The 25,056-nt window shown below is 38.0% G+C and overlaps 1 protein-coding gene across 2 annotated transcripts in view; it reads right to left on the bottom strand.

Annotated features, from left to right (window-relative positions):
- Positions 1–25,056, bottom strand: part of LOC128643162 (myosin-1B-like) — a 65,027-nt gene that overhangs the window by 27,771 nt on the left and 12,200 nt on the right. For both annotated transcript variants that reach the window (XM_053696134.1, XM_053696133.1), the window contains exons 3-18: positions 23,731–23,943; positions 23,502–23,645; positions 22,718–22,874; positions 22,555–22,582; positions 20,926–21,043; positions 11,156–11,248; positions 11,003–11,066; positions 9,961–10,059; positions 8,699–8,802; positions 8,075–8,213; positions 7,327–7,445; positions 5,127–5,276; positions 4,874–5,044; positions 4,482–4,788; positions 4,320–4,393; positions 3,840–3,927 (exon numbers count right to left, since the gene is read on the bottom strand). In XM_053696134.1, coding sequence (XP_053552109.1) covers positions 3,840–3,927; positions 4,320–4,393; positions 4,482–4,788; positions 4,874–5,044; positions 5,127–5,276; positions 7,327–7,445; positions 8,075–8,213; positions 8,699–8,802; positions 9,961–10,059; positions 11,003–11,066; positions 11,156–11,248; positions 20,926–21,043; positions 22,555–22,582; positions 22,718–22,874; positions 23,502–23,645; positions 23,731–23,931 — 2,056 coding nt within the window. In that variant the 5' untranslated portion in view covers positions 23,932–23,943. The remainder of the gene's footprint in view (positions 1–3,839; positions 3,928–4,319; positions 4,394–4,481; positions 4,789–4,873; positions 5,045–5,126; positions 5,277–7,326; positions 7,446–8,074; positions 8,214–8,698; positions 8,803–9,960; positions 10,060–11,002; positions 11,067–11,155; positions 11,249–20,925; positions 21,044–22,554; positions 22,583–22,717; positions 22,875–23,501; positions 23,646–23,730; positions 23,944–25,056) is intronic.

The following is a 25,056-nucleotide window of genomic DNA, read 5'->3' as shown; positions in this document are numbered from 1 at the left end:
TTATCTGCATGGAAGATCAGATAAGGAGAATCACATTGTAAGGCAGATAACTCGGAAACTCTATGAGCCGAGAAAATAGCTACCAAAAAAAGAACTTTCCAAGATAAAAGTTTGATATCTATGGAATGAAGAGGTTCAAACGGAACCCCCTGAAGAACTTTAAGAACCAAATTTAAGCTCCAAGGTGGAGCAACAGGTTTAAACACAGGCTTGATTCTAACTAAAGCCTGACAAAATGCCTGAACGTCTAGGACATCCGCCAGACGCTTGTGCAAAAGAATAGATAGCGCAGAAATCTGTCCCTTTAAGGAACTAGCTGACAATCCTTTCTCCAATCCTTCTTGGAGAAAAGATAATATCCTGGGAATCCTGACCTTACTCCATGAGTAGCCCTTGGATTCACACCAATAAAGATATTTACTCCATATCTTATGATAGATTTTCCTGGTGACAGGCTTTCGTGCCTGAATTAAGGTATCAATGACTGACTCGGAGAAACCACGCTTTGATAAAATCAAGCGTTCAATCTCCAGGCAGTCAGCCTCAGAGAAATTAGATTTGGATGGTTGAAAGGACCTTGAAGTAGAAGGTTCTGTCTCAGCGGCAGAGTCCATGGTGGAAAGGATGACATGTCCACCAGATCTGCATAACAAGTCCTGCGTGGCCATGCAGGCGCTATCAAGATCACCGATGCTCTCTCCTGCTTGATTTTGGCAATCAGACGAGGGAGCAGAGGAAACGGTGGAAACACATAAGCCAGGTTGAAGGACCAAGGCGCTGCTAGAGCATCTATCAGCGTTGCCTTGGGGTCCCTGGACCTGGATCCGTAACAAGGAAGCTTGGCGTTTTGGCGAGATGCCATGAGATCCAGTTCTGGTTTGCCCCAACGATGAACCAATTGTGCAAACACCTCCGGATGGAGTTCCCACTCCCCCGGATGAAAAGTCTGTCGACTTAGAAAATCCGCCTCCCAGTTCTCTACACCTGGGATATGGATAGCTGATAGGTGGCAAGAGTGAATCTCTGCCCAGTGAATTATCTTTGAGACTTCTAACATAGCTAGGGAACTCCTTGTTCCCCCTTGATGGTTGATGTAAGCCACAGTCGTGATGTTATCCGACTGAAATCTGATGAACCTCATTGTCTCTAGCTGAGGCCAAGCCTGAAGAGCATTGAATATCACTCTTAGTTCCAGAATGTTTATTGGAAGGAGTGACTCCTCCTGAGTCCACGATCCCTGAGCCTTCAGGGAGTTCCAGACTGCACCCCAACCTAGAAGGCTGGCATCTGTCGTTACAATTGTCCAATCTGGCCTGCGAAAGGTCATACCTTTGGACAGATGGACCCGAGATAGCCACCAGAGAAGAGAATCCCTGGTCTCTTGATCCAGATTTAGTAGAGGGGACAAATCTGTGTAATCCCCATTCCACTGACTGAGCATGCAGAGTTGCAGCGGTCTGAGATGTAGGCGTGCAAATGGCACTATGTCCATTGCCGCTACCATTAAGCCGATTACTTCCATGCATTGAGCCACCGAAGGGCAAGGAATGGAATAAAGAACACGGCAGGAATTTAGAAGTTTTGATAACCTGGACTCCGTCAGGTAAATTTTCATTTCTACAGAATCTATCAGAGTCCCTAGGAAGGAAACTCTTGTGAGGGGGGATAGAGAACTCTTTTCCTCGTTCACCTTATACCCATGCGACCTCAGAAATGCCAACACTATGTCCGTATGAGACTTGGCAATTTGGAAGTTTGACGCCTGAATCAGGATGTCGTCTAAATAAGGGGCCACTGCTATGCCCCGCGGCCTTAGGACTGCCAGAAGCGACCCCAGAACCTTCATAAAAATTCTTGGGGCTGTAGCTAACCCAAAGGGAAGAGCTACAAACTGGTAATGCCTGTCTAGGAAGGCAAACCTGAGAAACCGATGATGATCTTTCTGTATCGGAATGTGAAGATAAGCATCCTTTTAATCCACTGTAGTCATGTATTGACCCTCCTGGATCATAGGTAGGATGGTACGAATAGTCTCCATCTTGAATGATGGAACTCTGAGGAATTTGTTTAAGATCTTTAGATCCAAAATTGGTCTGAAGGTTCCCTCTTTTTTGGGAGCCACAAACAGATTTGAGTAAAATCCCTGTCCCTGTTCCTCCTTTGGAACTGGATGGATCACTCCCATAACTAGGAGGTCTTGTACACAGTGTAAGAATGCCTCTCTCTTTATCTGGTTTGCAGATAATTGTGAAAGGTGAAATTTCCCTTTTGGGGGGGAAGCCTTGAAGTCCAGAAGATATCCCTGGAATATAATTTCCAACGCCCAGGGATCCTGGACATCTCTTGCCCACGCCTGGGCGAAGAGCGAAAGTCTGCCCCCTACTAGATCCGTTACCGGATAGGGGGCCGTTCCTTCATGCTGTCTTAGAGGCAGCAGCAGGCTTTTTGGCCTGCTTACCCGTAGCAGGCTTTTTGGCCTGCTTACCCTTGTTCCAGGTCTGGTTAGGTCTCCAGACCGTCTTGGACTGAGCAAAAGTTTCCTCTTGTTTTGCATTAGAGGAAGTTGATGCCGCACTTGCCTTGAAGTTTCGAAAGGCACGAAAATTAGACTGTTTGGCCCTTGATTTGGACCTATCCTGAGGAAGGGCATGACCTTTTCCTCCAGTGATATCAGCAATAATCTCCTTTAAACCAGGCCCGAATAGGGTCTGCCCCTTGAAGGGAATGTTAAGCAGCTTAGACTTTGAAGTAACGTCAGCTGACCATGATTTAAGCCACAGTGCTCTGCGCGCCTGGATAGCAAAACCAGAATTCTTAGCCGTTAGTTTAGTCAAATGAACAATGGCATTAGAAACAAAAGAATTGACTAGCTTAAGTGCTCTAAGCTTGTCAAGTATGTCATCCAATGGAGTCGCTACCTGTAAAGCCTCTTCCAGAGACTCAAACCAGAACGCCGCAGCAGCAGTGACAGGAGCAATGCATGCAAGGGGCTGTAGGATAAAACCTTGTTGAATAAACATTTTCTTAAGGTAACCCTCTAACTTTTTATCCATTGGATCTAAGAAAGCCCAACTGTCCTCGACAGGGATAGTAGTACGCTTTGCTAGAGTAGAAACTGCTCCCTCCACCTTAGGAACTGTCTGCCATAAGTCCCGTGTGGTGGCGTCTATTGGAAACATTTTTCTAAAAATAGGAGGGGGAGAGAACGGCACACCTGGTCTATCCCATTCCTTAGTAATAATTTCTGTAAACCTTTTAGGTATTGGAAAAACATCAGTGCACACCGGCACTACATAGTATTTATCCAGTCTACACAATTTCCCTGGCACTGCAATTGTATCACAGTCATTCAGAGCAGCTAAAACCTCCCTGAGTAACACGCGGAGGTGTTCAAGCTTAAATTTAAATGTAGAGATATCAGAATTAGGTTGCATCATCTTCCCTGAGTCAGAAACATCACCCACAGAAAGAAGCTCTCCTTCTTCAGCTTCTGCATATTGTGAGGCAGTATCAGACATAGCTCTTAAAGCGTCAGTATGCTCTGTATTTCGTCTAACTCCAGAGCTATCTCGCTTTCCTCTAAATTCAGGTAGTCTGGCTAATACCGCTGACAGTGTATTATCCATGACTGCCGCCATGCTTGTTGAGAGTTGCAAGAGAATGACTGGGTATGGCAGTTAGGGGAGGAGCTATATAGACAGCTCTGCTGTGGGTGTCCTCTTGCAACTTCCTGTTGGGAATGAGAATATCCCACAAGTAATGGATGATCCGTGGACTGGATACACCTTACAAGAGAAACAAGTATTTTATTAACCTGAGGAGTATTGGTGATATTTTACCTGGAGTCTTAGTCTCGTTGGGAATCAGACAACGCACAAAATGAGGATGAGTGCTTCTTAGGTTAGTCATGAGCTTATTAAGATTTTCCTGTAAGATAACAATCATATGGGTTTAGAATGTTCCCTAATCCCAGATGTAAAATGTATATTGCATTGGTAGAAGTTTAATCGATTGGTCTAACTCGGCTTTCTCTGTATTCTTAAGCACATAGTTCAGTTCTGTCCAGCATTTGTCTTTTATGGTTTATCTAAATATTTGCTGAATATTGTTTCTGCATACTTATACACAAATTTTATTATATCAGATTAAACTGGTCAGATTGTTATACTGGTTAGATCTTTTTATATTTATTAAAGCTTGTTTTCATTATTTTTGAAGAATGTTGGAAACCTTAAATTTCCTACAGTTTAATGTTTTATGCACCTTGTGTGGTCTTACAGGAAATGCGTATTATACTGATTCATTTATTTAAGACTTACTCTGAACAAAGCAGACACTGTCTGGAAGGATGATCCTTTCTTTTTCTTTCCACCCTTTCCACCAGCGTCTGCACCTAAGGAAGGGATAATGGGACATTAAAACAGGTGTCAGCAGAATAAAAATATAAATAATATATAGACAAGTAGTTGTAGGATGCTTACTTTCGGAACCAGAGTATGTGGAGTAGAGGAAGGACAGTAGTTTAACTGAGGACTTCTGGAAAAGCCCAACAACAGTCTCATTAAGTGGGTCCTTGTTCTTGTCAAGCCAGCCAGTGATGTTGTAATCCACAGTACCAGCATAGTGGACCAAGGAGAAATGAGCTTCAGCTTTTCCTTTGCCAGGCTTGGGCTTCTCAAAGTTCTTGCACTTGCCCAGATGCTGGTCATACAGCTTGTTCTTGAATGAGACATCAGTAGCCTTGGGGAACATGCATTCCTCTTCAAGGATTGAGAAAATACCCATGGGCTGAAAGAAAAAAGACAAAGCTCATGAGATTCAGACCATTGTCCACTTAGGCTTGACCAACCTGACCCTGTTATTTGGTACCAACCTTTTCAATCAACTCAATGCAGGCCGCCAGATCCATACCAAAGTCAATAAACTCCCACTCAATGCCTTCTTTCTTGTATTCTTCTTGTTCCAGGACAAACATGTGGTGGTTGAAGAATTGCTGCAACTTCTCATTGGTAAAGTTGATGCAGAGTTGCTCCAAACTGTTGTACTATATAGAGATATATGCTTAAGTTGTACAATTTCTTCTCCATCTTTGTGACCCTTTTATCTACAAGAAAATAGTTACTTACATCAAAGATTTCAAATCCTGCAATATCCAGGACACCAATGAAGTATTGTCTTGGCTGTTTGGTATCCAACTGTTGATTGATGCGAGCGACCATCCATAAGAACAGCTTCTCATAAACTGATTTGCTGAGGGCACCAATGGCATTGTAGACCTGAAAACGGTGTTGTTATGGTAACCTGATTATTCTATTTCTTTGTAATATACAATCATGAAGATATATTTTTTTTAAATGGACACTGAACTCAAACATTTTCTATCATACATATGAAAGAGCAGTATTTAAGAGTTGAAAATATTTTTCTGCCTGAAAATTTTTTAAGTAAATACTCTCTAAATGGAATATACTTGTGTAATAGCATTTTAATAATACTATGTAATATAAATATAATAGACCAGATTACAAGAAAGCAATATTAACACTCCACTTTGTAATACCAACGCACATTAATATGCCCTGGTATTACAAGTTCACAGCAATGCGAACGCGAGCTCACAAGAGCACACTTCTATAGGCTCTTATGGGAGCCTCGTTCTGATGCCATCAGAAACTGTATCAGAACTTCAGCGATGGCAGCAAATTTAAAGGGACAGTCAACACCAGAATTTTTGTTGTTTAAAAAGATAGATAATCCCTTTATTACCCATTCCCCAGTTTTGCAAAACCAACACAGTTATATTAATACACTTTTTACTGCTGTGACTATCTTGTATCTAAGCATCTCCTGACCGCCCCTAATCACATGACTTTTAGTTATTATCTATTGACTTGCATTTTAGCCAATTAGTGCAGTGTCTGCCACAACCCACGGGCGTGATCACAATGCTATCTATATGGTTTACCTGAACTACTCTCCCCTGTTGTGAAAAGCAAATACAAAAGCATGTGATTAGAGGCGGCCTTCAAGGGCTTAGAAATTATCATATGTGCCTTCCTAGGTTTAGCTTTCAACTAGAATACCAAGAGAACAAAGCAAAATTGTTGATAAAAGTACATTGGAAAGTTGTTTAAAATTACATGCCCTATTTGAAAAATAAAAGTTTTTTTTGGCCTTGACTGTCCCTTTAAATATATATGTATATGCTCATATACATATATATTTGTGTTAATATGTGTATATACACATACAGTAAATATATATGTATGAAAGCATATACATATATATATATATATATATATATATATATATATATATATATATATATATATATATATATATATATATATATACACATATATATACTGGCAACACACAGTTCCCATAGACCACAATGTAAAGGCACTTTTCAGTGCCATTTTTGTTATAACACCCCACTCCCGCCAACTTTAGCCCCAAAATACTGCCTAGTGCAGTCATTTTATTAAAAAATAAAGATGCCGTTATCTTTATTTTTTTAATAAAATACACTAGACTGTATTTTGGGGCACATTTATAAAATTAAACAGAGATCTGATCTCTGGTTATATTGATAAGCGCTAATAACCAGCCACTTGTAATGGCTGATTAACTATCGAGAGCCTGCAAACGGGCAAATTTAGCGCTCCACTTGTAATCTAGCCCAATATGTATTAATATGTAATATTATTATAATTTATTTGTATAGCGCCTCAAAATTCTGTAGCACTAATATATATATTAAAATCAAGGACAGGAACATGTATTTGTTAAAGAGATACTGAACCCAATTTTTTTTTCTGTCATGATTGATATAGAGCAGGCAATTTTAAGCCCCTTTCCAATTTACTCCTATAATCAATTTTTCTTTGGTCTCTTGGTATCTTTATTTGAAAAAGCAGGAATGTAAGCTTATAAGCCGGCCCATCTTTGGTTCAGCACCTGGGTAGTGCTTGCTCATTGGTGTTTAATGTAGCCACCAATCAGCAAGCCGCTACACAGGTGCTGAACCAAAAATGGTCCGGCTCGTAAGCTTACATTCTTGCTTTTACAAAACAAAGATACCAAGAGAATGAAGAAAATTTAATAATAGGAGTAAATTAGAAAGGTGCTTAAAATCGCCTGCTCTATATGAATCACGACAGAAAATTTTTTTTGGTTCAGCAACCCTTTAAATACATAATACGCATAATGGTTATCAGTTAAAAACAGAGATTTGCCTCTTCACACAAAGAACTGTAATACATTATGAAATTCCTCTTTAAACATAGAAATAATACAACTACAGTGTTTCCTCAAGCTCATTACCTGCTGGACAGTTTGACCTTTGGTAACATATTCATTTCCGACCTTTACCCTTGGGTAGCACAAAGCTTTTAGCAAGTCGGCAGAGTTCAGTCCCATCAAGTAACCAATTTTATCAGCAACTACATAATGTAAAAACACAACATATGTAAGCTCAAAATTTGTTTTTATATTGTAATGAAAGAAGGTGACTATTTTTAAAGGGACATGATACCCAAATGTTGAGGTCCTTGAAAGGGATGCAACATATTTGTAAAAAGCTGACTAGAAAATATCACCTGAACATCTCTATGTAAAAAAAAGGAAGATATTTTACCTCAAAATCAGTATCCACATATCAAAATCATCAGTAGCCACATCCCATTGTAAAGGAACTATAAACAGCCAATCAGGATGCTAGTCCCAGGTCTTGGAAGGGAGTAGACACAGTCATGTTATTTCTCTACTCAGTTTAAGTTTGCTATGAAATCTCACGAGATTTAAGTGAAATTTCATGAGATCACAGTAAAGCAAAGCATGACCTTAGCACTGCTGATGCTGATTGGTTATTGTTTTTTTTCTTCCAACTTACAGCTGGACAGCAGCTGAAGTATAACTGGGAGAGCACAATTTGAGGTAAAATATCTTCCTTTTTTACATAGAGATGCTCAGGTGATATTTTCTAGTCAGCTTTTTACAGCTATGCTGCTTCACTTTCAAGTGTTTAAACATTTGGGTATCATGTCCCTTTAAGGACATAAATGAGACGTACCTTCAGTACCATCTGGTTCGGCCTGTTCCTCTCTTTGCTTTTGTTTGAATCTCATGTTACCTTTATGCATCACAGCTCCTGTCATCTTATAGATACCAATCTTTTCATCTTGATTGAAACCCAGAATGTCAATGGCGCTCTGTAAATACAAATATCCTTAAGTATGTTTTCCACAGTTAAAGGGACACTTAAAGGGACATTAAACCCCCCAAAATGTCTTTCATTATTCAGATAGAGAATCACATTTTTAAAAAGTTTCCAATTTATTTCTATGATTAAATTTGCTTTGTTCTCATGTTGTTCTTTGTTAAAGGGCTACCTAGTTAGGTAGCGTGCACAGGTCGCAAGCACTACATGACAGGAAATAGTGCTCCTGCTAATGTATAACATTGTAGCAAAACCGCTGCCATATAGAGCTGCAGACACGTGCACACGCCTGAGCTTACATCCCAGTTTTTCAACAAAGGATAACAAGAAAACAAAGACAATTTGATAACAGAAGTAAATTGGAAAGTTGTTTAAATTTGTATGTTCTATCTGCATCATGAAAGAAAAAAATTGGGTTTTATGTCCCTTTAAACCTGTTGCTTTATTACCACCTTGTAATTTTTATTTATCACTTACATCCGTAGCCATATACTCCTCGACATCATCGATACTCTTCACCGCAATCTCACCCTGGCTAATAAAGGGGTAGTCGTATGGGTTGGTGGTGACAAGAAGCATCTCTAAATATTGCAAAATAAAAATCTGTCAGTTTAGTCATCTGCGTCTAATGTGCTGGTTAAATCACAGAGTTTTACAGACTATTAAAGGGACATAAAGGTGCGATAATAAAATGTTATTGACCAAACACTACCTGCCCAATTAATTAAATCTTAAAGGGACAGTATACCCTATTTTTCCACCCCTTTAATTTGTTCCATTTTATCTGCTGGAGTGCATTAAATTGTTTACAGAAAACTCCTTAACCTTTATTTCCGAATTTGAAAAAGCGGATTGTGTCTATGTTATCCCTAACTATACTGAAAGTTTCTATACTTATGTATCGGCTATAGAAAAGCTGTGTAAACATAACCAGCAAAAGAAATTACATTTCCAGTGGGGTTAGAAAAAATAAGCAATAAAATGTTAATTTCCAATTGTTCTCTGTAAGTATTGGGTTTTGGTATACAGACATATAATATAAAGAAGCATGTGTGTGTGTACAGAAAGTGGTAAAATAATGAGGACTTATTTTCTAGCAAGGTCAACCCATTTTAATGGATTGTGGTTTCAAGGAATAAAAACAGATATTTCATATACAAAAATGAACCTAAAAAGCAATTTATTAAATAGTTTAAACTCTGCAGCTGGTAAGACAGTAAGGGAAAAACTATTTTACAGTGCACTGTCCCTTTAAAAAGTAATAGTAAGCACTTTTACAATAATTAAAATTGCCCAGACCCGTTACCTAACAAACACACCTGCCCACTATACTATAACCACCCCATTTGTTAATTAATCAAGCACGTTAACCTTTTAACGCCGTTATGCCGTTCTATTCCGTCATAATTACACTGGGTTTTAAAGCCGTTATGACAAAATAGAACGTCATAGCCAACGGCTGTCCTGAAGCCTACTGTGCTTCTCAGATTAGATTGCGGTCTGGAGGGCGTTCCTAGGGTTATAGGGACGCCCCCCCAGACCCGATCCAATAATTGAAATCTCATGATCCTGCGCACGATCGCGTGATTTCAATTTGTCTACATCGGAACAGTTGTTCCGATGTAGACACTTTAACCCCGGCAGGAAAGGGTTAAATCACAAAATTGTAATCAAACCCATAGTTCTGTGCAAGCAAGAGGACAACAAAACCTACAGTATATAAAGCATTAAAAACTCACCAACAATTTCAGGTTTTGCATTTGTCAAGATTTGGTAGAAGATATGGTAACTTCTCTCAGCTGAAAGCTGGAACGTTACTCTGGATTTTTCCAGAAGGTCTGTAATGGTAGATAAATGTGTGTATTTTATGTAAACAAAATGACAGGTTAAAGGGACACTGAACCCAAATGTTTTCTTTTGCGATTCAGATAGAGCATGACATTTTAAGCAACTTTCTAATTTACTCCTATTATCAAATTTTCTTTATTCTTTTGGTATCTTTATTTGAAATGCAAGACTGTAAGTTTAGATGCCGGCCCATTTTTGGTCAACAACCAGGGTTGTCCTTGCTGATTGATGGATAAATTCATCCACCAATAAAAAAGTGCTGTCCAGAATTCTGAACCAAGTAAAAAGCTTAGATGCCTTCTTTTTCAAATAAAGATAGCAAGAGAACAAAGAAAAATTGAAAATAGGAGTAAATTAGAAAGTTGCTTAAAATTGCATGCTCTATCTGAATTACGAAAGAAAAAAAATTGTGTTCAGTGTCCCTTTAAATATCAATATGATGTAAGAATATTTAAAGAGACAGTCTAGTCAAAATTAAACTTTCATGATTCAGATAGGGCATATCATTTTAAACAACTTTCCAATTTACTTTTATCATCAAATGTGCCTTGTTCTTTTGGTATTCTTTCTTGAAAGCTAAACCTAGGCCATTTTTAAACCCTTGAAGGCCGCCTCTTATCTAAATGCATGTGACAGTTTTTCACAGCTTGTGGGTGTTAGTTCATGTGTGCCATATAGATAACATTGTGCTCACGCCCGTGGAGTTACTTATGAGCGAGCACGTACAGGCTAAAATGCAAGTCTGTCAAAAGAACTGAAATAAGGGGGCTGTCTGCAGAAGCTTAGATACAAGGTAATCACAGAGGTCAAAAAAAGTGTAATAATATAACTGTGCTGGTTGTGCAAAACTGGGGAATGGGTAATAAAGGGATGATCTATCTTTTCAAACAATAAAAAATCTGGCGTAGACTGTGCCTTTAACAAGGAACTTACACGTTTCAATATCTGCAGAAGACAGTTTTCCTGTGGTTCCAAAGTGGATTCTGATGAATTTACCCTATGGATTATAAATAATTAAGAATGACTTTTTACATTGTGTGACTCTGTTGATAATATAATTACAATCAAAATGGTGTTGGAACTTACAAAACGGGACGAGTTGTCATTTCTCACTGTCTTGGCGTTACCGAAAGCCTCCAGCAGAGGGTTAGCCTGGATGATTTGATCTTCCAAGGTTCCCTGCAACCAAGAGGCTCATTATTAATTAACATTTCAGTTAAGACAGTAATATAATATTTATGTTATATTTTTATATATTTATAGAGCACTTTTATTACCACATAAAATAACACCTCCGCTTTTCTGTAGAGATTGTGTTTTCTCCTACGCTCCCTAGCACGAGGTCAAAAAGCAAAAACTGTAACCTAGGTTTTAAATATGCTGCCAATTGCATATTTCATAGGCAGGGTTTGCAGGTTACAGAATTTACTTTTTGGGGTCTAGGGAGCATGGGACAAGCAGAAGAGGTGATTAATGTCCCTTAAAGGGACAGGAAACCTAAAATTGTTATTTCATTAGTCACACAGAACATGCCGTTTTTAACAACTTTCTGATTTACTTTTATTATCAAATTTTTTAAGCTCAGGACAAGCGTGCACGAGTCTAGACCACTATATGGCAGCAGTTTTGCAATATTGTTATTTATTCACAGCACTATATCCTGCCTTGCAGTTATCCAGATGCCGACCTAGGTATCTCTTCAACACAGAATACCATCGGAACCAAGACAATTTGATAATAGAATTAAATTGGAAACTGTTTTAAATAAAGTTTGCTCTGTTTGAATCATAAAAGAAACGTTTTGGGTTTATATCCCTTTAAGAGGACTTTTAACAGCAGATATCAGCATCTGCTGAAAGGGACACTGTGCTAAAAAATTATTTCTATCATTCATATTAAAGAGTAGATTTTGTCTGTGGCTGAAAAAGTGCCAAAATCTTTTTAAAGTGAACTTGAAACTAATACTGCAGTATCAGAGGTGTACTTCCTGCTAACATTCATTAGCTGTTGTATAAATACAAATTAAAGGGACACTAAACCCAATTTTTTTCTTTCATGATTCAGACAGAGAATGCAATTTTAAGCAATTTTTTAATTTACTCCTATTATAAATTTTTCTTCAGTCTCTTGCTATCTTTATTTAAAAAGCAGGAATGTGATGCATAGGAGCCGGCCCATTTTTGGTTGAGAACCCGGGCTATGCTTGCTTATTGGTGGGTAAATGTCAGCCTCCAATAAATTAGCGCTATCCATGGTGCTGAACCTAAAATGGGCTGGCTGCTAAGATTTACATTCCTGCTTTTAAAATAAAGATAGCAAGAGAACAAAGAAAAATTGATAATAGGAGTAAATTAGAAAGTTGCTTAAAATGTCATTCTCTATCTGAATCATAAAAGAAAAAAATTGGGTTCAGTGTTCCTTTAAGCAATAGCGGCCGGGAAGCACCCATCAGCCAATGAGAACAAGCAGCCTATCTATCATCTAAATGAGCATTAGCAGGGTACAGCTGTATAAATTTAAATTTAAAGCAAAATACCATGTTTAAATGTTCCTCTTTCATAAGAATGATATAAAACATGTGTGTACAGTGCCATTTAATACTACTAAATTAAATATTACTTAGTGTATTAAAGGGACAGTCTACACCTTAGTCATCGTAAAGTCTTACCTAAGATTAAAGGGACAGTCAAGTCCAAAAAAAAACTTTCATGATTTAAATAGGGAATGCAATTTTAAACAACTTTCCAAATTACTTGTATCACCAATTTTGCTTTGTACTCTTCATATTCTTTTTTTTTTTTTTTTTTTAAATATTTTATTGGTGAAGTACATCATTTCGTACATAAAAAGACATAACATTCATCGTTGTATCTGATTATATATGTAACATTTATGAAAACATCTTTTATGAAAAAATATGTCAAGAAAACAAAAGCAAATAAAGATAATCATTTATCTGAGGACAATTTTTTCAACTTTCATACTCTGCCTTCTAGTACTTCACATTTTATGTCATTTCTGAAAAAAAAGGAAAATCAAATAACCAAATGGGGATAACTCGAAACAAACAAACAAATAAACAAAAGAGGAGAGAAAGAAGAAGGAGGAAAAAAAAAAAAAAAAAAAAAAAAAAAAAAGGAGAAAAGGGAAACAATTGGTATCTTAACCCCTGCCATTCCCCCGGGGCCCCCTCCCAGCCCCGCTGACCATTCACACTTCATCTATTTTGATCTTCTATCCACTGCCGCGGGAGGATCTCCCCCGCGACCAGTGAAAGGAACGCTACAGAATTTGTCAGAGGGGTGATAAATTGTTTCTGAGATGCCAATGGCCACTTTTGAATTAACTTTAACCATTTCCCGAAATACCTCTTGAGATATTTCTCTGATACTAAATTTTTGTCGTATAGTTCTATCCTCATTTGTAGTCTAATTGCACTTGTGAGTTCAGCTATACTCGGGGCACTTATTGACTTCCATTTCTTGAAGACTAACATGCGGGCCGCTAGGATAACGGTATTAATCAACTGCTGATCCCCATAACATGTCTGATCATGGCACAAAAAAAAGATCTCTCTGGGGGTAAATTCGCAGCCATGCTGCAAATGTCTGTTCAACCAAAAATTGGCTTTCCCCCAGAATTGTCTAATCTTGGGGCATGACCAGAGACAGTGCAACATATCTGCCTTATCAGCACAACATTTGAAACACCTATACCTTGATTCATCACGCACCCATTTATTCATCCTTTCTGGTGTTAAATAAAAATTATTTAATAGTTTCATATGAGCTTCCCTCCAACCCGTCTTAGTTGTAGTTGCCTCACATAGACTTAGACTCTTCTTTATATCAGATTCTTGTATATTAGTGAAATATCTTTGGAAGGTCTCTTTAATTCGAGATAAATGTCTATCCCCCAGTTTAGAATATAGGGCCTCATACCAAAAAGTGATTGATCTAACACCGGCTTTATATAGTTTGAGGCCTGGCTCTATCTCATGTAAGCTCCAATCTGGTATGCCTGAACCCATTAATGATGTTATGAAACTTCTGGCCTGGAGATAAGCAAAGAAATTATTTGAAGGAAGATTGTATTTATCTGATATCGCGCTATACAATTGAATTATATTACTGTCCAACCTAAGAAGCTGCGAGAAATATGTAATACCTTTAGTATGCCATTCTTTAAATACCCCATTATATATACCTGGAGAAAATGCGGGGGTCCCAATAATGGGTAGAAACCGGGATTTCTGGAAGTCTATTCCCATCATCTTGCAGTATTTCTGCCAAGCTAATACAATATTTGAAAATGTAATTAATTGTTTGATATTAGAGGGTAGTTTGGCGTATACATGGTGCAGAGCTGCTTTCAAGCTAAAGGGTGCAATTAAATCAGACTCCATGTCAAAATATGTGACATACTGTGCTTCCGTCAGCCAGTCCGCACCATATTTGGCCAACGTAACCCAATTATAGTATCTTAAATTTGGTAGGGCCATGCCACCAAATTTTTTAGGAATAGACAATTTCTCAATTGACAGGCGTGGTTTCTTATTGCCCCAGATAAATGATGTGCATGCTCGGTTATATAAAACTATATCCTTTTTATGAATAACCAGAGGTAAATTTTGTAACAGGAATAAGATCCGCGGGAACAAGATTGTTTTAATCAACATAATTTTTCCTGAAAGAGAGAGAAAAAGTATGTTCCACTTTTGGAATTCAACCTCTAGATTCGCAAACATTTTAGTATAATTTAAGCCATACCATTCCCCTGGATCTCTGCCTATGAACACCCCGAGATAGTTTATTCTATCTACCTCCCTGAAAGGGTGACGCGTATAGCTATGTTTATTCTTATTAATCCATAAGATCTCAGATTTCTGAGCATTGATCTTGTATCCAGTGAACTTACTAAAATGCATAATTATCTCCATACTTTTTGGAATATTTATACTGGAGTCTTTAATAAAAAGCATAATGTCATCAGCATATAACGTTATGACTATATTCTGCTTGCCCAACTGAATACCCTCCATTTCTTGCCTAAGAAGTACAGCCAATGGTTCGAGCGCGAGGTTAAAAAGTAAGGGGGATAATGGGCACCCCTGCCGGGTTCCTCTCTGCAGAGTTATATATGGCGATAATTCACCGTTAACTAGAAGTTGTGACCTGGGTTCCTTATATATTAGTTTGATTGTATCAACAAAATTACCCTGGAACCCAAATTGGGCAAGAGAAGTAAGCATATGGTCCCATATAATGGAATCAAACGCCTTTTCTGCGTCTATCGTTATCAAGGCCATGTCTGGCAGGGAATGAGAGCCTCTACTGTGGATTTTATTATAATAGTAATCAAGTAAAGTAAGGACTCTACGCATATTTTTTGCTGGGTTCCTAAGCGGCATAAAACCTGTCTGGTCCGGGCTGATTAAGTCTCCGATAACCAACTTCAATCTATTAGCTATGATGGACATGAATAATTTATAGTCTTGATTAAGCAGGGATATGGGTCTATATGAACCCATATCCTCTGGAGGTTTCCCTTTCTTGTAAATTAATGAAACTATTGAATCTGTAAAATATAATGAGTGTTTATTATTCTGTATATAGTACTTATTGAACAAACTACTTAACGTTTCTGCCATTTCCAATTTCATTATTTTATAATACTCTGCAGAGAGTCCATCCGGACCTGGGGCTTTCCCTGCTTTAGTCTTCTCTATGGCCGTGATTATATCTGCTGTAGTTATTTCTAGGTTTAGTTTATCTAATGCATCTTTCGTAATTTTCGGTAATTTAACTTTCTTCCAAAAATTCTGTTTAGCTATGTTGTCTATTATTCCCTGAGAATATATAGTCTGGTAGTACTTAAAAAATGCTTCTCTAATTTCTGAGGCTTTTGTATAAGTCTCCTTTTTGTATTTTATTAGAGAGATCATGTTCCTACTCTTCCTAAATTTTCTGATTTTAACCAAATGTTTAGCCGAAATTCCTTGGAACCCCTGAAAATAGCTTCTCGATTTAATATCTTCCAGAGCCCATTTATTATTTAAAAAGGCCTCCCGCTCTGCTTTAGCCTGTGTATACTTCTTCCATGTATTATTGCAGGGGTTGTTTATATAGTTTCTATATGTATTTCGCAGCTGGTTAGATAGTTGAATCTCTCTGGCTAGCTGTTTCCTCTTAAGATTTACCATATATTTCTTAATATCTCCTCTTAAGACCGCTTTCCCTGCTTCCCAGAATATTTCTATCTTATGACTGTATGTATTATTCAAATTTTGATATTCTCTCCATCTCCCTTTTAACCAGTTGCAGAAATGGCTATTATTTATCATATATCCTGGGAAGCTAAATGTATTCACATGCGGCCCTTCCTGCACGTTCAGTTTAAAGTTGATACTAATAATTGCATGGTCTGATAATGTGAAGTCATACATCTGGGATATGATATCTATCTTCACTAGGTGCTCCTCTATTAAAAAAAGATCGATTCTAGAGAAGTTCCTATGTGATTTCGATTCACAGGAATATTCTCGCATATCTGGATGTTGTGTTCTCCAGATATCTTTTAACTTTAGTGATGCACAAAATTCTCTAAAAAATTTAGCCTCCTTCCTATATTTTGAAGCACTCTTTTGTCGAAACCTATCTATTTCAGGATGTAGCACCATGTTGAAGTCCCCTGCTAATATTATATTCTGCCCTAAATAAGGGATTAATTTTTGCTTGATATTACCCCAGAATTCCCTATCGAATTCGTTCGGCCCATAAACGTTGCAGATTGTCCATATTTTGTGTGCTGTTTCGATTTGAACAATCAAAAATCTGCCGGCTGTATCAATTTCTTTACTTATTACTTTATATGTAATTTTTTTACTGAATATAATTGCAACCCCCCGCTTTCTATGTGTGCATGGTGTTGCTATTATTTCATTCACCCAATTCGCTCTAAGTTTTACTATCTCATCTTCCTTTAGGTGTAGTTCCTGTAATAGTATTATGTCTGGATCTATTTTCTTGATTGATTTTAAAATACCTTTGCGCTTTGCTGGAGATGACACACCTCCAACATTCCAGGAAATGAAATTTAAACTTCTACACATCTAAGAATTAAATTCGTCTTACTTCTAAACCAGCCCGCCTCTAGAGGGGTACCCGGGGGCGGGCGGGGAAGAGAAAAAAAAAAAAAAAAAAAAAAAAAAAAAAAGGGGAGGGAAGGGGGAGAGAAAGAAGGAACGGGGAAAGGGGGAAAACCACAACATATAACAAATAAAACCTGCATCCATTCACTACCCAAGCTTACTATATCTGTGCAAGCTGGTAATTTCCCTTCACTGCCATTCATTGTATATCTCTTTTGCTATCTTGATCTTAAATGTGCTGGTGTATTTACCTAGTTACACCTTGATATTCTTTGTTTTACAGTATGTCTTAGCTTCTTCTGGGGTGTTTAACAGATTTTGCCCTTCTTTCTCTTCTATAATTAACCTTGCTGGATACCTGAGGCTAGCCTTTATACCTGCCTTAATAAGGGCTGAGCAATATGGTGACATTTCTCTTCTTCTAGCTGTCGTATCGGTAGAAAAGTCTTGGAATAATAGAACTTGTGTACCTTCAATACTAAATGATTTAATCTTTCGGTATTGCTGCATAACCCTGATTTTATCTTGGAAACACAGGTATCTGATAACTATCATTCTAGGGCGTTTTTTATTATCTGCATCTGACCTACTTGGACCGACCCTGTGTGCTCTTTCTACCGCAAGTTTATCTCCCTGTAATTCCAGGCCCAATAGCGTGGGTAACCTAGTGGAAGCAAATTGTATCAGGTCTGAAAATTCACTATTTTCTGGCAAGCCCACCACCCTCACATTGTTTCGGCGCGATCTATCTTCAAGATCGTCAACTTTGTTTTGCAAAGTTTTAATGGTGTCTGTGAGTTTATGGTTATTTGTTTCCTGTATAGTAAATAAATCTTCTAACTCTGATATTCGAGTCTCTGCCTCTGTCAGTCTACTGGAGAACTGCCTGATCTCCACCGTCAACCCAGCCAAATCTTTTTTCAATGACTCAAGTTGTGGTACAATCAGCTCTGCTAACTGATTATTCGTAATCTGTATGTCTGTGCCGGCGGTGGCCACCACGGATGTCTCCAGCAGGCTATCTGCTACTGCCTCGTTTAATGGCTTATTGCCTTTCTTATCTCTCTTGACGGGCATAATTGGGGATCTTTGTTTCATATTAGTCATATACCTTTCCATGAAGTGTCGTGTATAAAAAAAAAAAAAAAAAATTGTCACAAGTGGTGAATCTTGTATATGCCTATATACCTATAGGCATGTATGTGCACAATATATAAGTAAAAGTGAAAAGTGTGAAAGAAAGAGAAGAAGAAAAGAAAAAAAGAAAAGAAAGAGAGGAGAGAGAAAAACAAAAAAGAAAAAGTTGGAGGTTATGTGACCTCTATTCGCAGTGTGAATTGAAAACGACTCCTTCCCACGAAGCCTAAACAGTTTCAAACAATCTTGTGTGTGTGTGTAAAAAAAATAAAAGTGCTTTACTTTTTAAGGGAATTATATGTTTTCACACCCCCATAACTTCTTATGCTAATTGTATTTATGCTTATATCGTCAAATTGATATAATGCTCTTTCAAAAATGAATAGCTCTAAAATTAGGTATGACAGTTATTGCAGACAGCCACATATATATAAAATAAATGGCAGAAACACAAAGCAAAGATATACATGAAAACAAAAAGAAATATGTAGCAGCAGATCAACTGGGCCAAAGTCCTCTGCCTCCTTGCATACAATATAGAAAGATAATCTGTAATCAGACTATGCCAATCTACTCTTTGTCACTGCAAAACGATGCTCTCTTTCTCCAAGTGTCTTATTGCCTCTTGCTAGAGACCAGGAGGCAGATCTGCAGTAATCCAGGTATAAATGGATATATATAAACAGTCTCTCATAGTATTTTTGGCAATATAGTCCTTTGACCCTTTATTTAAACCACAGCCTTTATGTCCACCAGGTAGATTTTAAACCTGCACGCCTTTATCTTTGCTGCCTAGGGTGTACCAACAGCCGGACAGGCGAAATAACAAGCCTTCAAAAAATGTTATAAGAAACTGTTGTTTGGCTTCCTTTAGCTTCTATAGGCCTCCCAGCTGCATTCTCAGAAGGCCCTCAGTGTGTGCACAAATATAAGTTAGTTATATCATAACTTTTAAGAGATATATAATAAAACCTTCTGAGATTTGATAAGTCATAACAGAGTATTCCCAGAGGCAAAGATAGCTTTATCCAAGCAGCTGACTGTTAAAGTTGCCTTGCTGCATATAGGCCTCCTCACCCAACGGTTAAACATCGGCTCTTCGAGTATGCCATTACTTGTGTGCAAACAAAGATTGATCTTTAAGTCATATGCAGAGACACAATATCTGTTATAGGCTTAGTGTATCATATGTCCCCATATGTCTCCTTATGACTCTCAGTTTGCATTAGGCTTACAGTATAAAGTGCTGGCTTCTATGCTGTTTTATAATGAAATTGTACTTGCGGTTTTTCTGCCTCAGGGCATGCAGCTCATGTGTTCCGTCACCCTCACTTGGACGTCGATCCAAACGAGACACCTCCCGTTCGCGCCAACCTCCCGAGGGGCCGACACTGAGTCAGATCCTGCTGAGTTTCCCGCTCTTGTCTCGCTTACTCTTTAGTAAGGACCTGGGCTGGGACCGGCACCTTCCTCCTCTATTGCTGCACCGCGTCAGCAGAAAGGGTTCCTCCACCAGCTTTTCCTCTGCTCGCAGGTGTAAGTGAGTGGATGCGGTCAGTACCACCTGACCTTGGCGGTTAGCGCTGACTTCCGTAGAGCTCCGTGAACTCTGTCACCCCTAGGCTTCCGCAATCGTCGCTGCCAATGGGGACCAGGAGCTGGGGTGATGCAAAAACTCTCTGCTGCTGAGTGCGCAGAGCATAGAGCGCGCGTGTGTTCTCTCACGCTCCTCCCCGGAAGTCTAAAACACTCTTCATATTCTTAGTTGAAAGCTAATTCTAGGAGGCTCATATGATAATTTCTTAGACCTTGAAGACTGCCTCTAATCTGAATGCATTTTGACCACTAGAGGGCATTAGTTCATGTGTTTCATATAGATAACATTGAGCTCATGCACGTGAAGTTACCCTGGAGCCAGCACTTATTGGTTTAAATGCATGTCTGTCAAAAGAACTGAAATAAGGGGGCAGTTTGCAGAGGCTTAGATACAAAGTAATCACATAGATAAAAAGTGTATTTCTATAACAGTGTTTGTTATGCAAATATGGGGAATGGGTAATAAAGGGATTATCCTTCTTTTTAAACAACAAAAATTCTGGTGTTGACTGTCCCTTTAAACTGCAAACAGCCCCCTGCACCCCTTTCTATATCATGCAGCAGAAGTGGTAAAAAAGTTATTTTAAAATAAATATTGTTTCTGGTCACTTTAAAATGGCTGCCAAGCTCCACCCACTAATGACATCACAATCTGGGCTGCATCTAGGCACTCTGCTGAATACTATTGACAGTCTGTTGAATCCAACTATTGAGTCTTTTATGATTGGACGCCATATGCAGCACAGATCTTGATGTCATCAGTGAGCAGAGCTTGGCATTCATTTCAGTGGCCAAAAACAATATTCATTTTAAAATAACTTTTTTTACCATTCCTGCTGCATGATATAGAGAAGGTACAGGAGGCTATTTGAAGCTTAATCTAAGGTAAGACTTTAAGATGACTAAGGTGTAGACTGTCCCTTTAACCTTGGGATTTTTAGTCTGCCCTGCCAGGATATGATAAATACTTTACCTTAAGTTTGTTGCCTGCATCCTTTTTCTTTCCAGCATCTCCAGTAGTAGCTGCAATTGTTGCAAAGTACTGAATGACACGCTTGGTGTTGACAGTTTTTCCTGCACCAGATTCTCCACTAGAGAAAAGAGAAGAATGTGTAATATATTAGCACATAGTTCTCAAATAATAAACAAAAAAATCATCAATTCAACATAATGTTGAAGATTATTTCTGATTTCTCTCAACAAGGTAAGCGCAGGTAGTTATAACAATGTCAACTGAAGGTTTGAGAACTGTTGGAATACATATGGCTTAAAATGTATTAAAGGGATAATAAAGCCAATTTTTTCTTTCTTTCGTGATACGGATAGATAGAGCATGCAGTTTTAAACAACTTTCTAATTTACTCCTAAATGCAGTCACCAATCAGCAAACGTTATCCAGGGTGCTAAACCAAAAATGGTCTGGCTCCGAAGCTTTCATTCCTGCTTTTTCAAATAAAGATACCAAGAGAACAAACAAAAATTGATAATAGGAGTAAATTAGAAAGTTGCTTAAGATTGCATTCTCTATCTGAATCATGAAAGAAAAAAAAAAATGGGTTTAGTATCATTTTAACTATTTAACAAGACATCATACCCAAATATACTTGAAAGTGATGCAGTATAGCTGTAAAAAGCTGACTAGAAAATATCACCTGAACATTTCTAGGTAGAAAAAGAATGTATTTTACCTCAAAATTCCATTGTAAAGGAACTTTAAGAAGCCAATCAGAACGCAAGTCCCAGGACTTGCAAGGGAGCATGCACCTGGCATTTGCAGGCACAGCCATTTTATTTCCCTTCTCAATTTAGGGAAGTTTATTATGAAATCTCGTGGGTGTGACCTCAGCACTAAGGAAGCTGATTGGCTGGTTTTTTTTCAACACACAGCCGAAAATAGCTAATAATAACTGTCCACAGAGCAATTACTCTTGTGAGCTGAAGAAATTTTGAGGTAAAATATCATTTTTTTTACATAAAGATTTTCAGGTAATAGTTTCCTGTTAGCATTTTAGAGCTATGCTGCATCACTTAAAGTAATTTAGCACATAGGTATTATGTCCCTTTAAATTATGGATATGGAAGTCAAATTAAGCTTTTGTGATTCAGAAGTAAAAAAAATAAATAATCAAATTGACTTCTGTTTTACCTTTTTTCTCTTGATATCCGATTTATATAGGCCCTCTCTGAGGAAACATACTGTATATAAATACAACATTCACTGCTGCTATATAGTGCTCAAGGCACATGCATGTTCCTGAGCCTACCACAGTATGCTCATTAATAATAGAAGTAAATAGAATTTTATTTTTTTTAATTGCACATTCTCCCCGAATTATGAAAGCCTATTTGTATAATTGGTTTTCAGTTCGACACAAAACAATATGCAAAAGTAATGTAGGTAATTACAAGATATGAGTGTTTCGGCATTCGTTCACTAAGCGAATTCTGAAAATGACCACGGTCTGTGGCATTCAGATTTTTTGAGCGCCAGATTTATACATAAAATTAGATATTTATCCAAAAAGAGACAAATGCTGCAGATTGCGGCCATTTTCTTGGCCTAGTTTAAATAAAATAATAATTCTTGCTGTTATTCACTTACGTAATCAGGATAGACTGATTTTCACGATCTGGAAAACAAGATAAGTGTTAGAATATTTAGCATGAAGTTAAGTACATAGTTATCCTATCCCAAGGAGATAAAAATAATACATAAGTATGCGACAACTAATATACATATTTATATTAGGGAATAAAAGCGTCACCTGTTAACATGAACTGATAGGCGTTGTCAGAGATGGAGAAGATATGGGGTGGGGCTTCCTGACGCTTCTTTCCTCTGTACCCCACTACAACCTCAGGGTTATACACTGGGAGCCATTTGTATGGGTTTACAGTGACACAGAAGAGGCCAGAATAGGTCTGCAAATTTACAGAAAGATATCAGAATCTAAGCTAATCATGTAGATAGATAGATAGATAGATAGATAGATAGATAGATAGATAGATAGATAGAGATAGACAGATGAATATATAGATAGACAGACAGGCAGACAGACAGATAGATTAGATAGATAAAGATATATATATATATATAAATAGATAGATAGACTGACACATAGATAGATAGCTAGATAGACAGATAGATAGATAGATAGAGAGTGATATGTATATATATATAGATAGATAGATAGATAGATAGATAGATAGATAGATAGATAGATATAGATATTAAAGAGATAGATTGATAGACAGACAGATAGATAGATAGAGATATAGATAGATGAAGAGATAGAGAGATAGATAGATAGATATAAATAGATATAGAAAGATATAGATATATAGATATAGATACATACATACATAGATAGATACCTATATATAGAGAAAGATAGAGATATATAGATATAGATAGATATATTGATACATATAGAGAGATAAATAGAGATTTAGCGATATAGATAGATAGAAACAGAGCGCTAGACAGATAGATAGTTAGATAAATAGAAAACATTGATTAAAGTTTTCTTAATGTATCTAAAATCTTACGTAGATCATCCATGCTGCGTAACGCTCTTTGAGGTTGTACAGCACAGAAGCTTCATTCAAGTGGGTCAGCATAGCCATGTCCTCAATTTTATCGAACTTGGGGGGATTTTGAGGGTAAACTTGACTGTCTTTTACAGTTAGAGTCTGAAACACAGAAATTAGCATTAATATAACTGAAGAAGATTCTTGGCTGCCAATTCCTATACTAAATGTTATTTTGAGTAATTACTTCGTCTTGTTCGGTCTTCACAGTGACTTTGCCACCGTCACGAGCTGTAATTAAACCTTTCACATAAAGTTCATCTTTATGTTCCACAAAGCAGGCATTTTTGCCATCAAAAGGTTTGTTCTGCGCCTCCAATCGCTCCTTCTCAGATTTTCTTAAGAAGGACGCGGCCTCGCCAAAGGCCGCCATTTCTGCGTCTCCCATGGTTGTTGTTCACTAGAGATGAGAATAAACATGTTATAGAAATAAACCTTGTTTCTATTTTTTTCACTTTAGAGTATAAATTACAAAAACACAGACAAAATTTAACAACCTGAGAAACGCGTTGCAAATAAAGAAAGATTTTTAACCACGACTCGGTCTTGTGGTTGTTACATTTTGTTCATACATTGTAATCTTGCCCGGCAGCCTTTTTCGATGATTGTAGCTGTGAAGCCAATGGTTGATCCCTGTGCCTGAGAGACGCCTGCATTTTGCGTCACCTTGCTGGATACGCTGTAACCTCGCTGAGGGACACACCCGCTATTTGTTACCAGTATCAGAGGGCGGTTGATTGGCTACCTGAAATCACATTTGCCGGGTTGGATACACGGAGACCCACAGCGAACTGACTGCTGTTTAAACGTCAGCCTGCTTGATAGCATCTTATTCGTTTAAGATGCCACTATCTGAGCAAGTGCTGTGTTTAAAATGCTGGTGCACGGTGCATACTTAAATATACATTTTAAACAGCTATAGCTTTTATTAGAAGCATTTTTGCTAATACATGTATGTTACAAAAATACTTCTATCCCAAACTGAAATGTATCCATATGGTTTCCAATTTAGGCTGTAATGTTCCTTTAAATCCAACTCCATTCCCATCACTCTACAGAGACAGCAATTGTCAAGGTTACCAATGACCTACTTACAGCAAAATCCAAAGGCCATTTCTCTCTGCTTATCCTCCTTGACCTGTCTGCAGCCTTTGACACTGTTGACCACCCTCTTCTGCTCCAAACCCTCCAATCCTTCGGCATCTGTGACACCGCTCTCTCGTGGTTCTCTTCCTATCTGACTAACCGTACATTTAGTGTACCCTTCTCCGGAGCATCCTCTGCCCCGTTACCACTTTCTGTTGGGGTACCTCAAGGCTCTGTCCTTGGTCCCCTTCTCTTCTCAATCTACACGTCGTCACTAGGTTCCTTAATAAAGTCCCATGGGTTTCAATACCATTTGTATGCCGATGACACCCAAATCTACCTCTCTGCACCAGACCTACCTCCTTCCTTACTAACCCGCGTCACTAACTGTCTTTCTCACATCTCATCTTGGATGTCCTCTCACTAC

Source organism: Bombina bombina, chromosome 12 (genome assembly GCF_027579735.1).
Source record: "Bombina bombina isolate aBomBom1 chromosome 12, aBomBom1.pri, whole genome shotgun sequence".
NCBI lineage: Eukaryota > Metazoa > Chordata > Amphibia > Anura > Bombinatoridae > Bombina > Bombina bombina.
Note: the sequence above shows the minus strand (reverse complement) of the source record. Positions and strands in the feature narration are given on the sequence as shown.